Source organism: Chionomys nivalis, chromosome 13, assembly GCF_950005125.1.
Source record: "Chionomys nivalis chromosome 13, mChiNiv1.1, whole genome shotgun sequence".
Classification (NCBI taxonomy): Eukaryota; Metazoa; Chordata; class Mammalia; order Rodentia; family Cricetidae; genus Chionomys; species Chionomys nivalis.
In genome coordinates, this window is record NC_080098.1 from 42,052,179 (window position 1) to 42,068,843 (window position 16,665).

General features: G+C 42.3%; 1 protein-coding gene across 1 annotated transcript; it reads left to right on the plus strand.

The window, feature by feature from the left end:
- Positions 1–2,157: 2,157 nt before the first annotated feature.
- On the plus strand, positions 2,158–15,595 carry Znf184 (zinc finger protein 184). The gene is made up of 5 exons (XM_057787747.1): positions 2,158–2,351; positions 3,488–3,555; positions 6,556–6,682; positions 7,163–7,258; positions 13,474–15,595. Exons 1-5 carry the CDS (start codon positions 2,345–2,347, stop codon positions 15,420–15,422), a joined length of 2,247 nt encoding a protein of 748 aa, XP_057643730.1. The 5' UTR covers positions 2,158–2,344; the 3' UTR covers positions 15,423–15,595.
- Positions 15,596–16,665: the final 1,070 nt, after the last annotated feature.

Genomic DNA, 16,665 nt, shown 5'->3' on the forward strand with positions numbered 1-16,665 from the left:
CTCAGAAATAAAATTACTTATTCTTGAAAAGGCCTTAGGTAAACTCCTAATTCCTTCCCTTGTCTACCAACTATCTATAGTAACCTAGCAGTCTTGTTTGCTGTCTATGCAACCTAAAGCAAATTATTCAAGGTGTTACTTAATGTCCATTGTGTACAATAGGAACAATAGAGAAAAGTATCTCCACTTAAGTGCTTTAAGAATTGACTTACTAGCCAGCCTGGTCTACAAGAGCTAGTTCCAGGACAGGAACCAAAAAGCTAAGGAGAAACCCTGTCTCGAAAAATCCAAAAAAAAAAAAAAAAAAAAAAAAAAAAAGAATTGACTTACTAGATGCAAGACACTTGTTACTTGGCCTGCTACCCAGGAAGTGTTGACAGCTGCTATTTATCCCATCCCTCCTTCCTATTATGCATGCTTTGGCTTTCTGTCTTCATGTCTATTCCTTCTTTTACTCAGTTTTATTTTTCTTTGAAATCATAGAGACACTTCCAAACAGTTTTCTGTACTGTTCCTCGCCAGCAGTTCCGTTTTCGCCAATATGCCTCCAAGAGTTGCCACATATAAAACATGCTGGGGGCTGGAGAGACGGTTCAGGGGTTTCTAGTAGCCATATCCAGTGGATCACAATCTCCTGTAACTCTAGTTCCAGGGGCTCCCACATCATTCTCTGAACACTGAAGTATCCCCCCTTCACAAACGTGCACAAACACAGGCACATAACAAATCTTAAAAAAAAATAAATGCTTGCTATGTTTGCATTTCCTTTTTATCTAATGTCTTGTTGCAACCATTTCTCTAAATATCTTCCCTTTCCTTAACTTCTTCATGGGTAGCATACCACTTCTAGGTCCGGTGCTGTCAGCCAAGGAGGGAAGACGTTTTAGCCCTTCTGTCAAATAACTGGGAACATAAGAGGCCTTTAGTTGCGTGTGTCACACCTTTGAAGAAAAAAAATCTGTTTGTTGCAGTCTTTTGTGTACGTCAAGGGCACACCAGCAGATTCTCCTTAGGTGCTAGGCAAAGAAACAAGCAGAGAGCATTAAAATACTGTACCACCATCTCCTTCTGTTTTCTTTAGCATTAAAAAAAAAAGTGGGTCATTTTTCGAAGACATGAAAACAATTCAGTGGGTAACGACAGATATATTTCAAAACGACAAAAATCCTAAAAAGAAGAATGCAGGCCAGGTAATAAACGTAAGGCTGAATGGTGAAATGTGCGCTTGCGTTTTGAAATTTTCAGTGTCGGAGGTCCTGACCCTTGGGGGGTGGAGAAGGCGGACCCTGAATTCAAGTCCAGTCATATCTACTTAACAAGTTCGCGGGCTTTCTGAGGAGCGTGATGCCGTGCGCCAACATCCCCGACCCAAAACCTTGCGGGTGTGTGTATCTGTCTTTGTTTTAAAGACCGGTATGACTACCTCTACTCACAATGCAAGCAATCAGACACAAATATTAGCTAGGTGCAACCTCCCGACCCACCAGGTGAGGCTGGAAGCCTGGAAAAAGTAATTGAGAAACGCCGCGCGTTGCATTTTGGGAATTGTGGTCCTCTGTGCTCCACGGTGGGGCGCGCGTCTGTGCTGGAGGGAGGGGGGGAAAAAAGGGGAAGGGTCTGCCCGACCGGAAGTGATCGCTAAGCCGACTGTGGGCGTGGAAAGAGGTGGGTATTTGGTCAGTTCTACGGCGTAGGCTCACGTCCTGAGTCCAAAGTGACCACCCCAAGCTTCTGGATCCAGGAGCCTAAGGAATGCATCACTAGATTGGAGTCCAGGTATCACCATGGCAACCGCCAGTGTCCTAGGAGTGTGACGTCACGTCGTAATGAGGCCTGCGCGGGAGGAAGCCGGGAAGTCAGGGAAGGGGGCGCGCCTCCCCTCGGCGATGCCGGGGCCCGCCTGTTCCCCAAGGCTTTGTTCCTTTGTTCTGGGCCGTGCACGCTGAGGTGCGGGACAGCCCGCCTTCTGGCGTGCCCGCAACAGGTGTCTGCCGCCGGGGAAGTAGGAGGTTGCGGACCCGGTGGAGGGAGCCTAGCCAGACTCTTAGTAGAGTCTCTGCTACAGGGCAGAGCTGCTCCTTCCCGTTCTACTGTGTGTTTCTCTGTAGTAATTCAGTCCTCCCCTGTGCTCTCCGCTCTTGGGCAGGACCTCCTGGCTACCCTGTATGGGTCTGAGGTGCGACTGTAAGACGCGTGCTGCAGACTACAACCTGTGCCTTTTAGGCCAACCACGGAGGGCATAAGGCACCCACCCTGGGAGGGGAGCGGGACATTCAAGCCCCAGACTGAAGCTGCCTGGGTACCCACGTGTCCAAGTTCTAGCGGAACACGTAGAGCTCCTGAGATGGCAGGTAATGGGGACTATCACGGCAGAGCCGGCTGGAGGGGACCGAACTGAGAGGTGGGAGGAGGAAGCAATGTGGTTAGGGGTAAAGAAACCGATTACATCATCGGAAGAGCCTTGGAAGAATTAATTCTGTCTCCCCGACATAAAACAACAACAGTTCAAAATATCTGATCCTCTTGATATTTTTCTTTATTACATTTTAGAATAATAAATTGTAGTTAGAAAAAAGGTGTTTTATTTCTTAATGCAAAGATAAGTTTTGAAATACCTTGCAGATAGCAATTTTTCAAGCTTGTGCTGGTGCAACTGTGGCCCTAAACTCGCCATTTTGGGTGCAAACAACATGTTTGGTTTTTAGTTCCTTTTACCAAAAATGCCTGTTCTTGTGATCTTAAAAAGCACTAGAGACTGTCCATTCTTCCACAGTGCTGCCCTTACTTGCGAATTCAGCTCCTAGAACTCCCAAGTTCTCCTTCAAGAAACCTGGCCTCATTTCCTTAGATAGGTCCATGTAAGATCTCTAGACTTCCTAGTTAACATATTTCTTACATTATGGTGCCTAAAAAGACAGTTCTTTAAATGTTCCTTTAAAAATACCTGAGAGTATAATCTGTTACTATTTGTTAATTTTTTTTTAGATTTATTTTTATCTTATGTGTATTAGTACTTGCCTACACGTCTTTACTTTCATTAGGTATGTGTGATTGCACAACTGTGTGCATTGTGTGTGTCGCTAAACTCAGAGATCCACAAGTTTTTGCTTCCTTGGTGCTGGGATTAAAGGCATTCACCTTCATTTCCTGCTGTTTATTGACCTTTTCTGTGTAGCAGAGAAAAGGGAGCAGGAATGTCTTGCTTTACTTAAGGAGGACCTCAGATTTAGCTGTATGTACTATGTGAGTAGTTAAACATCAAGAGAGAAAGCTGAATCTTAAGGCAGTGTGTTTTTCCTTCTGAGCCTACTCAGGACAGTATAGAGACCTCAGTTGACTTTTTTGGGGCATTGGGGGATTCAGACATAAAGGAAGGAGAGACATGGTATTTCTCGGAAGAAAGGTGAGGTTTTTTGTTTTTTTTTTTTTTTCTGGATTGCTTGCAGCAACAGAGTAGTCATATTCACCATGGCCTCTTTCTCCTTAGGTCTGTCCTTTGCAGAATCCACCGGTCTCCACGAGGGACATCCTCTACTCCCATCAACTAGTTTTCGGGTAAGTTGAGATTTTCTTAAGTGCCATGTCACTTCTTAGAATAATGTATCTTTTATTGTGAGGTGTATTTACCCCTGAATCATCACTGGTAAGTTTTTCTGGGATCTCATCTGCCCTGTGATCTCACCTGGATCCTTCTCTGCCTCTCCAGTTTCAAGGATGCAGTCACCGTTTACCTCTTACTTAGTATCTTGTAACTGCGGGTGGGGGGGAGAAGCGCAACATTTAATTCTTTACTTGACTGGAGTAAAATGGCCAATAAAAATCTAAATAGGCGAATTTATGGAAGGTGAAACGAGGGCTGCGGATCTGAGGGAATGGAGAGGTGTGTGCGGTTTGTAAGGGACAGAGCGTTGCATGGATGGTGGGGAATTGTACTCTCTGAAGGACAAGTGACATGTGAAAATTGGAGTGAGAAACCGAGTCTAGGTATGGAAAAGGTTATAAGCAGAGGTGTGCAGGTACGTACTGCTGTCATAGATTGAGAAAGATTTGGAGGAGATGACTTCTTTTGAAAAATTAAAAAATAATTGAATTTGGTCAGAATATGAAAGATCTTGAATATCTAATAAGAAGTGTGAAGGCTTAATTCTCTAGGTCATCTGTAATTCATAATAGATTTCAGTATAGGAAATAGGACCTCATAAAGTTGTTTGGAAAATGTATCTTCTTGAGAACTTAGACAAAAGAAAGGAAGGAAGGAAGGAAGGAAGAGAGAGGGAGAGGGAGAGAGAGTATTTTCCCACAGGCCTTAATCAACCTCAAACCCCCCTTCATCAAGTTCCCTATTCTTATTCAGCCTGCCCACCCCAGTTCTTCCCAATTTCAACTTGAGTACTTCTGGCATCACTTTTTTTGAGGAATACTGTGACAATAAACTGCATGTATTTAAAGTATACTGTCATTCTTCTGTATCCTGGAGGAATTGGTTCTAGGACACCTAACAGATTCCAAAACATGTAGATCCTCAAGCCCTTCTCTTAGGGCACAATATCTGCATATAACCTGTCCCCAGCCTGCTGTGTACGCTAGTCTTCCTAGGCACTTAGCTAATCCCCATAAAGACAGCATAAACATTATGGAGTTGTTCTGCTGTATTGTTTAGGGGATAATGACAAGAACAATATCTGTGCATGTTCTTCGAACATATTTAATCCACAGTTGCTTGAATCCACAGATGTAGAGGCCACCTGTAACTGGATAAGTTTTAACATACATGGAAATTCATAAAACCATTATCATCTTCTAAGTAGTGAGTGAACAGATCCATGGTCAGAAAACACACTTTGTGTGACTTGAATCTTTTCAAATTTACTAAGATTCATTTTGACTTTTCTTTTGCTCAGAATATTAGCTGTCTTATGAATAATCAGAGAGTACTACTATAGAGGGAGGTAAATTTGTTCATATTCGGTGAAGTGTCCAGTACATATGTTAGTTTCCTATTGTTACTATAATCACAGAGCCTTAGTTTGCTCAAAACCATAGAGGCCAAAAATTCAAAATGAAACTGGTATAGTGGCACAGACCTTGAGTTTCCCAACGCTTGGGAGGCAGTGGCCAGCAGGACCATCTCTCAAATCAGCCACCCCATAACATAATCTTTAAGCCCACAGGAATATTTAGGTATGTTGTGAAGATGTACAGATCTTACTTTAATTTTTTTTTGGCCAAGTTAATTGTAATGATATGATTTAGTGATTAATTGCTTGTATCTTAATTAATTTGAGAAATGCTTAAACACAGGGCCTATTCTGAGCTGCTGTCTTCTTACTGAATTTTATTCTATGACATGGCACTGCTTCAATTACTTTATACTTTGGTGTCCTTTGAATGTAATAAGTCAGCTAGGTGCAGTGGCACATGCCTTTAGTCACAGCACTGGGGAGGCAGTGGCGGTCTAATCACTGAGCTTTCGGCCAGCCAGGGCCAGCCAGGGTTATCACACAGAGAAACCCTGTCTCAAAATTCACCCACTCACACCCCCCCCCCAAAATGCAATAGGGCAAGTCTCCTCATCCATCTCATTCTGTAATAAAGTTGTTGGATATTCCTGCACATTATATATAGTAAAAGTGTTATTGATCATAGCAGCTATAATATTAATATTTGCTATGTCTTAGTACTCAGGTGTGGAGGAAGAACAAGGACAGCATTGGCCAGTAACACCTGAGCACCTACTTAGGTACCTAAATTAGGTACTTTACAGGGAAAAAAGGTTTTGGTTTTGGTGCTGCAGATTGAACCTAGGGCCACGTCCATGCTTTACCAGTGGCCTACATTACCACCCTCCACAGGGCACATTTATTTTAGTCTTGACACCAATCCTTTGGGCAAGGTACTATATAGATTATTATTAATTTTTTGGACCACCAGCTCACAAATAATGACATAGAGATTTATTATTAATTATGAAAGCTCAGCTTTAGCTTAAGCTCATCCCACTAGCTCTTATAACTTAAATTAACCCATTTATTTTATTTTATTTTATTTTGGTTTTTCGAGACAGGGTTTCTCTGTGGCTTTGGAGCCTGTCCTGGAACTAGCTCTGTAGACCAGGCTGGTCTCGAACTCACAGAGATCCGCCTGCCTCTGCCTCCCAAGTGCTGGGATTAAAGGCGTGCGCCACCATCGCCCAGCAACCCATTTATTTTAATCTACATTCTGTCACGTGGCTTGTTACCTCAGCTCCCTGTACTGCCCATGCTGCTTCATCCATGTCTGGCTGGCCACTCTGCCTTCTTCCCAGAATTCTCTGCGTGGAAGTCCCACCTATGCCTCCTGCCTAGCTGTTGGCCATTTAGCTTCTTATTACACCAATTACAGCAGTACATTTTCATGCATTTTGCGACTATCACACAACAGTACTATTTAAGTTTTTCCAAAAGTGAACATCCTAGTGACCTACCGGTTTCACTTTTATCACCTGCTTTGCTTTTATGGATATTATTAATTTTTTTTATTTTCTGAGTCTAAGCAGTAGAACATTTGATGTTCTAGGAATCAGTGACCTTTAAGGATGTTGTCGTGAACTTCACCCAGGAGGAATGGAGACACCTGGATCCCACACAGAGAGATTTGTTCAGAGATGTGACACTGGAAAATTATACACACCTCGTCTCTATAGGTGAGGGGAATGCTCCCTAATAAAGATCAGGATGTGGGGAGAGGGTATGTACCTGGTCTCTGTAGGTAACGGAAACGGTGCGAGGCAAACATACACCTTGTCTCTGTGGGTAGGGTGGCCCCAAGTTTTGATGGGTTATGTGGAGGAGGGAACACACCTGGTCTCTGCAGATGGGGGTGGCCCCAAAGTTAGACGGAATGTGGGAGACACTTTAGGTGCTTAGATGTGACTGACATCTAAGTTTAGGAACTAACAATTCTAAATTTTGGAAGTTTCTCCTCATTATTAAGTGGAGCAGCAAACTAATCATTCTCTCTTCAGATCAGCTTCTCAGCTGCCCCATTGTTCATACAGTCGTATGCTGTCCTTCCCACCAGATTTTTCCCAAGTGGAGTATCTTCCAGAGTGGTGAGATTGCGTTCTGATGTGGTGCTTTTTCCTCATTGCAGACAGATTCCTTTTTTTCCTCCCTCTGAGCAGGACTCCAGGTTTCCAAACCTGATATGATTTCCCAGCTAGAACAAGGGACAGAGCCATGGACTGAGGAGTCGTGCGTTCCTGTTGGTTCCATGGAAGGTGAGTAGTGTGTGACCACGGAGGACTGCTCTCCAGCTGCCAGCGTGGTGAGAGGTGACGGTGTAGACGTGCACTCAGAGCATCACCTGTGGAGAGGAGATTCTGTTTTCCATTCTCTTTTAGGAGGCATCCATCCTGATTGCTCTAAAGCAGGCCTCTCAGCCTGTACTCTGTACTCTGTCCCCGTTTACTTTTGGTCCAGGGTTGTCTCCTCACTTTCTGCTTTAGGTTCCATCTGTTAGCATCAAACAGAAACACATGCTGTTTCCAGATGCTTTTACTCACTGCTGGCTCTCATTCAGTCTCTTTTCTTTGTTCCCAACCAAACTAAAATAAAAATTAGTTCCACACCTGCAGGCTTTTCTTTTTTAAAGCACTTACTCTATTCTTACTCTCAAGCATGGTTTCATATTCTGTTACTTTATCATTCTGTCCTTGAGCTTCTGAATTATTTTCTTCTAAGTCATCAGTTCCCAAACTGCACAAGGAATTTCTTCCAGGTTCTGACTCAGGAATAATCTAGTCACTCTGTTTATTGCTGTACTATTCACAATAGTACAGCATGCCTGTGAACACAAGAATCGATGAAGAAAATGTGATGTATCTACACAATGGAATTTTATTCAGCCATAGAGAAAATGGAATCATAGTCAGGAAGTAGTGGTGCACGCCTTTAATCCCAGCTCCCGGGAAGCAGAGTCAGGTGAATCTCTGAGTTTGAGGGCAGCCTGGTCTACAGAGCAAATTCCAGGACAGCCAAGGCTACACAGACAAACCCTGTCTCGGGGGGGGGGGGGACCCAAAACATGAAATTGACATTTGCAGCACCATTATGTTCCTTGTATTCTTAGTTTCTTCAGGACTGTCCTGGTAAAGGGATATTGAACTTTCTCAAATGCCTTTTCTGCATATATTGAGCTGATCATGTGATTTTTGTCCTTAGTCTATTTACATCTTATTTTATTAACAGATTTGTATATATTGAATCAGCTTTGCAGTCCTGGGGTAAAAAGCAATGTGGTTGCTATCTGTGATCTTAAAGTGTTCTTGAATTTGGCCAGCAAGTATTTTGTTGCAAGTTTTTGTACCTATATTTATCAGGGAAATTAGTCTATACTTTGTTGTTGTTTTGTCTTTATCTGGTTTTGATATCAGAGTAATAACTAGCTTTGTAAAATGAGTTTGGTGGTATTGACCTCCGTTTCTGCTTTGTGGAAAAGTTTGAGAAGTATAGTCTTAGCTCTTCTTCAAAGTTTGGTAGAATTCGTCAATAAACTCGTTTGGTCCTGGACTTCTCTTTTTGGAGAGACTTTTAATTACTGCTTCAATATCGTTACTGTTATGGGTCTGCAAACATTGCGTCTATCTTGATTTAATTTTGCTAACTCACATGTATTTAGGAATTTATACTTTCTCCAAGATTTTCTGAATACATTTTCTGGATTTTTGAATACATTTTCAATGTATTCCCTAGTAGTCCTCTGGATTTCATTGGTGTCTTTTGTAAACAGTTTCTTTTTAATCTCTAATTTTGCAAAGGTGCATCTTCTGTTCCTTTTGTTGATTTAGCTTAAAATTTGTCAATCTATTTATCTCTTCAAGGAACTAGCTCTTTGCTTTTATGCATTGTCCTTTTAAGTCCCTCTTTCATTACCTTCAGCCCTAATCATTATTTCTAGCCATGTGCTTTTGGGTTTGGCTTCTGTCCTACTTTGCTTTCTATTGCTGTGGTAAATATTATGACCAAAAACAACTTGGGAAGGAAAGTTGTTTTGGCTTAAACTTCCTGTCGTAGTCCGTTATTGAGAAGCCAAGGCCAGAACTCAAAACAGTATAGAAACAGTCTGTGGGGCATTTTCTTGATTAATATTAACTGGGAGGGCCACGCCCACTGTGGGTGGTGCCACCGGTGGGCGGGTGCTCCTGAGTTGCAGTAAGAAGGAAGCTGAGTGAGCTTTGAAGAGCAAGTAAGCAAGCAGTGTTCCTCCATGGCTTCTACTTAGCTCCTGCCTCCATGTTCCTATACTGTCCTACTTTCCTTTCTGTTGCTGTGGTAAATATCATGACCAAAACCAACTTGTTATATCCTCTTAATAAACTGTCCCCTTTGCCGGGCGGTGGTGGCGCACGCCTTTAATCCCAGCACTCGGGAGGCAGAGGCAGGCGGATCTCTGTGAGTTCGAGACCAGCCTGGTCTACAAGAGCTAGTTCCAGGACAGGAACCAAAAGCTACAGAGAAACCCTGCCTCGAAAATAAATAAATAAATAAATAAATAAATAAATAAATAAATAAATTGTCCCCTTTGTTAATATGTAGTAGCTTTCTTTATCTATTCTGACTAGTTTCAGTTTGGGGTCTACTTTATCCAGTATCAAAATTGGTCTGCTAGCTTAATATGAGTTTGCCTTTGCTTAGCCAGTGGTGGTGTGATGGTGGTGATGGTGGTGATGGTGGTCATGGTGGTCATGGTGGTCATGGTGGTCATGGTGGTCATGGTGGTCATGGTGGTGGTCATGGTGGTTGTGGTGGTCGTGGTGCATTCTTTTAATCCCAGCACTGGGAGGCAGAGGCAGGTTGATCTCTGAGTAAGTTAAAAGTTTGCACTTGCCTGGTGTGTTGATTTCCATCCTTTGCCTGTAAGTGTCTTTGAAGGGAAAGTGTGTTTCTAGCAGACAACAAATAGTTGAATCTTGTTTCATAATCCTGTCAGTTGTGTTTGTACATTGGTGAGTTGAGGCCTTTTGCATTTGAAGTTGTTATTGAAGAGTTTGCAGTGTCCTATGGTTTTGTTGGTTGTTCTGGTTGACTGGATCATTGCTGTAGTTCTTTTCTTTGTTCCCTGTAGGTATTAGGAGGTTTTTGCTTTACTGTGTGAGGCTTGCTGGGTTTGTTTCTGGCTCCCTTTGTGCGTCTATTCCTGTCATGAAATAAATGTATTCTCTCGTGCACTCTCCTTGTGCTGTTTTCCATTTTCTTGCTTACTGTATCCCTTTAAGTGCGTCCTGCAGTATCCTAATTGCCTTAGGTTATGCTTTGTCTTAGGGTGTCTATTGCTGTGTAGAGTTGCCATGGCTGCAGCGTCTCTTACAGAGAAAAGCATTTCATTGGGCTGGCTTATAGTTTCCGAGGCATAGTCCATTATCATCATGGGAGGACATGGCAGTGTGCAGCAGTCATGGTGCTGGAGCAGGGGCTGGGAGTCCTACATCTTGATCTGCAGGCAATAGGAAGTGAACTGAACTAGGAGTAGTTTGAGCATAGGAGATCTCAAAGCTCATCACAGTGTCACACTTCTTCCAGCAAGGCCACACCTACTTCAACAAAGCCACACCTCTTAAAGGTGCCACTCTCTTTGAGCTTATGAGGCCAATTACATTCAAATTACCACATGCCTGTCTTGAAATGTTTGAAAAGATAACTTTTCTGAGGATAACAGTTTTTAATTTTTAATTTTGTTATTTTGTGTGTATGGGTTCTTTACCTGCATGCTTATCTGTCACAATATACATGCACTGCTCCTGGAGTTCAGATGAAAGTGTTGGATCCTTGGGAGTGGAGTTAAAGATAGTTGTGAGCCTCCATGTGAGTTCCAGGGATCAAACTCAGTACTCAGGAAGAGCAGCCAGTGTTTGTAACCACTGAGTTATCTCCAGCCTCAACCATCTTTTTTTTTAGATTTATTTTAAGTGTATGGATATTTTGCCTGCTTGTATGTTTGTGCATCACTTGTGTGCCTGGTGCCCACAGAGCCTGCAGAGCTCAGAAGAGGGTGTCAGAACCTTGAAACTGGAGTTACTGATGGTTGTGAGCCACCATACGGCTGTTAGGAACTGAACCTGGGTCCTTTGTAAGAGCAACTAGTTTTTTAAAACTACTGACTCACTTCTCCAGCCCCAGGGTAACATCTTCGTGGTTAATTTACTTCCAGGGTTTGAAATGTCAAGACTTGCTTTTCTGACTTTTTGGGTTTTTCTCTGATGTATGTGGGTTGGTATTTTTCCCACATACATAGTTTCTAATATTGTGTTTTTTATTTTTGTTTTTGTTTTTGTAATTTTCACATCTTGACTATCTGAAGTATTCATGTATATTTGTAGTTTTATATGCTTGTTGTGTATGGATGTCCTTTTTCCCCCTGTAGGCCTGGGTAACTTTATGCTATAATTTTATTAAATTATGCCTTTAAATTTTATCTCAATTTCTTCTCCAGATTCTTAGATTTTACTATGAAACTTATCTCAGAGTTCTTGGCAGATTTGTTTATGCTCATTAATTATCCTTTTTTATCAGTGTCTAAATATATTATTGCCTCAACCTTGACTTTCATCTCTGAAATTTATTAATCCTCTTGATATGACCTATTAGTAATAGTTTCTGCTGCACTTCTTAGAAATATTATTTATTCATTTTGGTGGATGTGTATGTGTACGCGCACATGTGACTGTTTTGCCTACATGTATGTTTCTTTGCCATAGACAGGCCTGGTGCTCACAGAGATTAGAAGAGGATGTCAGATGGAACTGGAGTTTCAGGCAATTGTGAGCTACTTTGTAGGTGCTGGAACTAAACCCAGCTTCCCTGTAAGAATAGTAAGTGTTCCTAACCGAGCTACTTCCCCAACCCCCAATTATCTCCTTCTTGAGGATATCTTGAAGACCTGCAATCCCGATGTGTGGTTTTTCTCACAGGTCTGCTTGGTTTTTTTATCAACACTCTCAATTACTTCTCCAAATATTGTATAAGAATATGTTAAGCCGGGCGGTGGTGGCACACGCCTTTAATCCCAGCACTCGGGAGGCAGAGGCACGAGGATCTCTGTGAGTTCGAGGCCAGCCTGGTCTACAGAGCTAGTTCCAGGACAGGCTCTAAAGCTACAGAGAAACCCTGTCTCGAAAAAAACAAAAACAAAACAAGAATATGTTAGCCAATGCCTGTAGATTTTTGTGTGCAGTAAACTATAGATTGCTTCTGTGAGAGGTGCAATAATAATCAGCATTTACTTTAAAAATTTTCTCTAATCCTTCATTCCTTTTCCTAGACAATTCTCTTGATCATTGAGTAGAGAATATGACATTGTGTTGCCATTGGTTGTGGTTGATATCACTTTGCCTTCATGTGTTTCATACTTGTGATTAATTCTCAAACACTTTTCTCTCTCCTTTTTGTTTTTCGAGACACGGTTTCTCTGTATAGCTTTAAAGCTTGTCCTGGCACTTGTCCTTTGGTCCAGGCTGGCCTCACACTCACAGAGATCCACCTGCCTCTGCCACCCAAGTGCTAGGATTAAAGGCGTGCGCCACCACCGCCCGGCTCACTCACTTTTCTCTTTCTTAACAGCACAAGGCTCTATGGCCTTCATGTGCCACACAGGGTCTACAGATATTCTTTATTGAATTTATTTTATTTGTGTTGCACAGGAGTGCAGGTTTATGTGGAGGCCAGAGGACAACTTGCAATACTCTCATTCTGTATGGGGCAGGGGGATTGGACTCATTATCAGGTGCAGCAGTAACAGGTACCTCACTGACGAAGCTATTTCATCAGCCTCAGAAGATACTCTTTATGATTTTTTGCTATACAAACGTATTTCCTGGGTATCTCTTGGTGAAAACATGTCTGAAACACATTGCTAAAGCTGTGCACAGTGACCATGTTTTTGCTGAAGAAGTTCTACTGTTAATCTACCTACACTGATTGCACACTATCCCATTACCTGTGGAGATATGGGGGGAGAGCGTGGCAGCATGGGGTCTGCATTCTGTTCTTGCTTGAAGTGGTTGTGACTGCACTTCCAATATGGTATCTTTTCTTACCGTCCTGTTGCCAGTTGAACTGGAGAAGTGTTTTCTTTTACTCTATCACCTTTGAGGGTTTTTCTCAACTCTGTGCTGTTCTCATAAACATTCCTGTGACTTCAACTATTTTCTTTCCTCTTAAACTGGAATTTTGTATCTTATACATGAGCAACCTAGTGTAATGCTGATTTTGGCATCTTCCACTCCTACACCATATAGTCCTCCATGTCTTATTTCCAAATTCCAAAATGGTAGATTTGAATTTGTTATTTATTATTATTATTATTATTATTATTTCCTTCTAAATTTTTAGCAAAGATGAATTCTTCTGGTTTCCAGGCTAACAATCATAAGTTTTAGTTAAGTCTCTCCTATTTGTTTGGAGTTTATCTTAACATTCTTAAAATTTTTTCTTTCAGACTGGAAGATAAGACCTGAAAATAGTGTGTCACCCTTAGAGCTTGACATTTCTGAAGAACATCTGTCTTCTGAGGCCCTAACAAACGGCTGCAAAAGGGCTGGTTCTTACAGCTCCGGTGTCTTAGAAACGTGGAAGTCTGGCAGGAGTTTAGAGTCACTCCAGGCAAACCAGCAGACTCTGCCAAGGAAAGTAGAAATAACCGCGAGAACAGCGCCCACGTGTGAGAGCGGTCTCGGCATGAGTTCAAGCCTTGTATCACAAACGGAAGGAGTTCTAGAACAAATTTCCACCAAAACAAGAGTGAAGCAGAATTCACAGCCCGCCCCGAAGGAGAAGCTGTGCAAGTGCGGCGAATGTGGCAAAGCTTTTACCTACTGCTCCGCTCTCGCTCGCCATCGGAGAACGCACACTGGAGAAAAGCCCTACAAGTGTAACGAATGTAACAAGGCTTTCAGCCGAAGTGAAAACCTTATCAATCATCAGAGAATCCATACAGGAGATAAGCCGTACAAATGTGACCAGTGTGGAAAGGGCTTCATTGAGGGCCCGTCTCTCACTCAGCATCAAAGGATTCACACTGGAGAAAAGCCCTACAAATGTGATGAGTGTGGGAAAGCCTTTAGTCAGAGGACCCATCTTGTTCAGCATCAGAGAATCCACACCGGAGAGAAGCCATACACTTGTAATGAATGTGGAAAGTCCTTCAGCCAGAGAGGTCACTTTATGGAACACCAGAAAATTCATACAGGAGAAAAACCTTTCAAATGTGAAGAATGTGAAAAGACCTTCACCAGGAGCACACACCTTACTCAGCATCAAAAGATTCATACTGGAGAGAAAACCTATAAGTGTGACGAGTGTGGGAAGGCCTTCAATGGGCCTTCAACGTTTATCCGTCACCATATGATTCACACAGGAGAGAAGCCTTACGAGTGCAATGAGTGTGGCAAAGCCTTCAGTCAGCACTCAAACCTGACTCAGCATCAGAAGACACACACTGGTGAGAAGCCCTATGATTGTGCAGAATGTGGAAAAGCCTTCAGTTACTGGTCATCCCTTGCCCAGCATCTGAAAATTCATACAGGAGAGAGACCCTACAAGTGCAGTGACTGTGGGAAGGCCTTCAGTTACTGCTCATCCCTTACTCAGCACCGAAGAATTCATACTCGAGAAAAACCCTTTGAGTGCAGTGAGTGTGGAAAGGCTTTCAGTTACCTGTCCAACCTGCATCAGCATCAGAAAACCCACTCCCAGGAGAAAGCCTATGCATGTAAGGAATGTGGGAAAGCCTTTATTCGGAGCTCATCTCTTGCTAAGCACGAGAGAATTCATACTGGAGAGAAGCCTTATCAGTGTCCTGAATGTGGGAAAACCTTCAGCTACGGCTCTTCACTTATTCAGCATAAGAAAATCCATACTGGTGAAAGACCTTACAAGTGTAATGAATGTGGCAGAGCCTTTAACCAGAAAATACACCTTACACAGCACAAGAGAATTCACACGGGAGCAAAGCCGTACGCGTGTCCCAAGTGTGGTAAGACCTTCCGACACTGTTCATCTCTTGCACAACATCAAAAAACTCACACAGAAGAAAAACCCTACCAGTGTAACAAATGTGAAAAAACCTTTAGCCAGAACTCCCACCTGACTCAGCATCAGCAGACTCATGCAGGAGAGAAGCCCTATAAGTGCAAGGGACGTGAATCGTTTCCCCAGAGCGTGCTCTTACCTGAGCATCAGAGTGCTCACACTGGAGAGAAACCGGACAGCTGTAACAAATGCCCAAGGACTTTGAGCCGGAACACTTACCCTACTCAGCATCAGAAGATTCAGTCAGGAGAGAGGGTTTTTGGGTGTGGTGACTGTGGAAAAGCCTTCAGGTATCGCTCCGCTCTCGCCAAACACCAGAGACTGCACCCTGGTATAGCTGCTCTAGGAACATCATAAATGGATGCTCTACTCACTTTGGTTTATAGTGAATCAGAGCAGGGTGAGGAACTCCTTAAAGTATTTTAAGTTTTCCCTGTCTCATAATGAGATAGGCTATTGGGCTGAACTAATCCAGATATGTTATTAAACAACATTGGAACAAGCTACTTTAAGTGTCTTGTGTGGATGAGGTGAAATAAAAGATTGAGAGATGATTTGAAAGGTATCCTGGAGTTTTATACTCGGTTTTGTATATTTACAATCTATTCCTAAATAGTTGCGCTATGCATCCACATTTTGTCTTGTATCTACATGTTTATGCATGTATTGCTAGGAGAAGAAATCTGTGCTTCAGTAACTAGAAATTTGTTTTGCTCCTGTTCTAATGCACTAAACATTATTCAGGAAATTGGCCCCTTAAATAAAAATAATTATAAAATACAATCAAACTCAGTTAACTGTGACTATTAAAATTTGGCAGCAGGTTCATTGTACCTGTATTTCCATCTTCTTAGGCTGAAATGAGATGGTCACAAGCCCTGGGGTCTAAAGTAGACTGGACAATACAGTAAACTCTTATCTTAAAAATCAGTTATTTCCTCTTGAAGCTTTAAATATTTTTTTCTAGGAGTTACAACTAGAGCGATCCACTTCTACAGTATGTACTCGTGTTTGACCCTGTTTGCACGTGGTATCTTGGTTGGGTTGCAATAACAAATAGACAGGTATAGTTTAGACAACAGAATTTTATTTCTCACAGTTCTGGAGACTGTGGAGTCTGGAAAGGGTCCACTATCCGGCTATGGTCAGCTATGCTCTTATGTTCTTACATGGCAGAAAACAGAGAGAAAAATGTTTTTATAAAATCCTGTTCTTGAGTGTTCTAGGATTGAATCTTCTTCTAGACACTCATTCCTAATAACATTGTATGGGGGAGTTTTCAGCTTATGAGTTTGGAGATAATTCAGTCCTAACAACTGAGAACAACAAGATTTAGTGCCGAGGCTGCGCTTAAGACTCATTTCAGTTGGCCCAAGCTTCAAAAAATCCTGGCAGCCCCTAGTCCTCACTTTTTGAGATGTTATCTCTGTTATGTAGCTGTGGTTGTCCTAAAACTCATTGTGTAGACCAGGCTGGCCTAGAACTCACAGACATCTACCTGTCTTTGCCTCTTCTGAGTGCTGGGATTAACAGTATATGCCACCATTCCTGGCTATTTAACTTCTAATTTGTACTCTGGAAAGAATAATTGACCTAGACT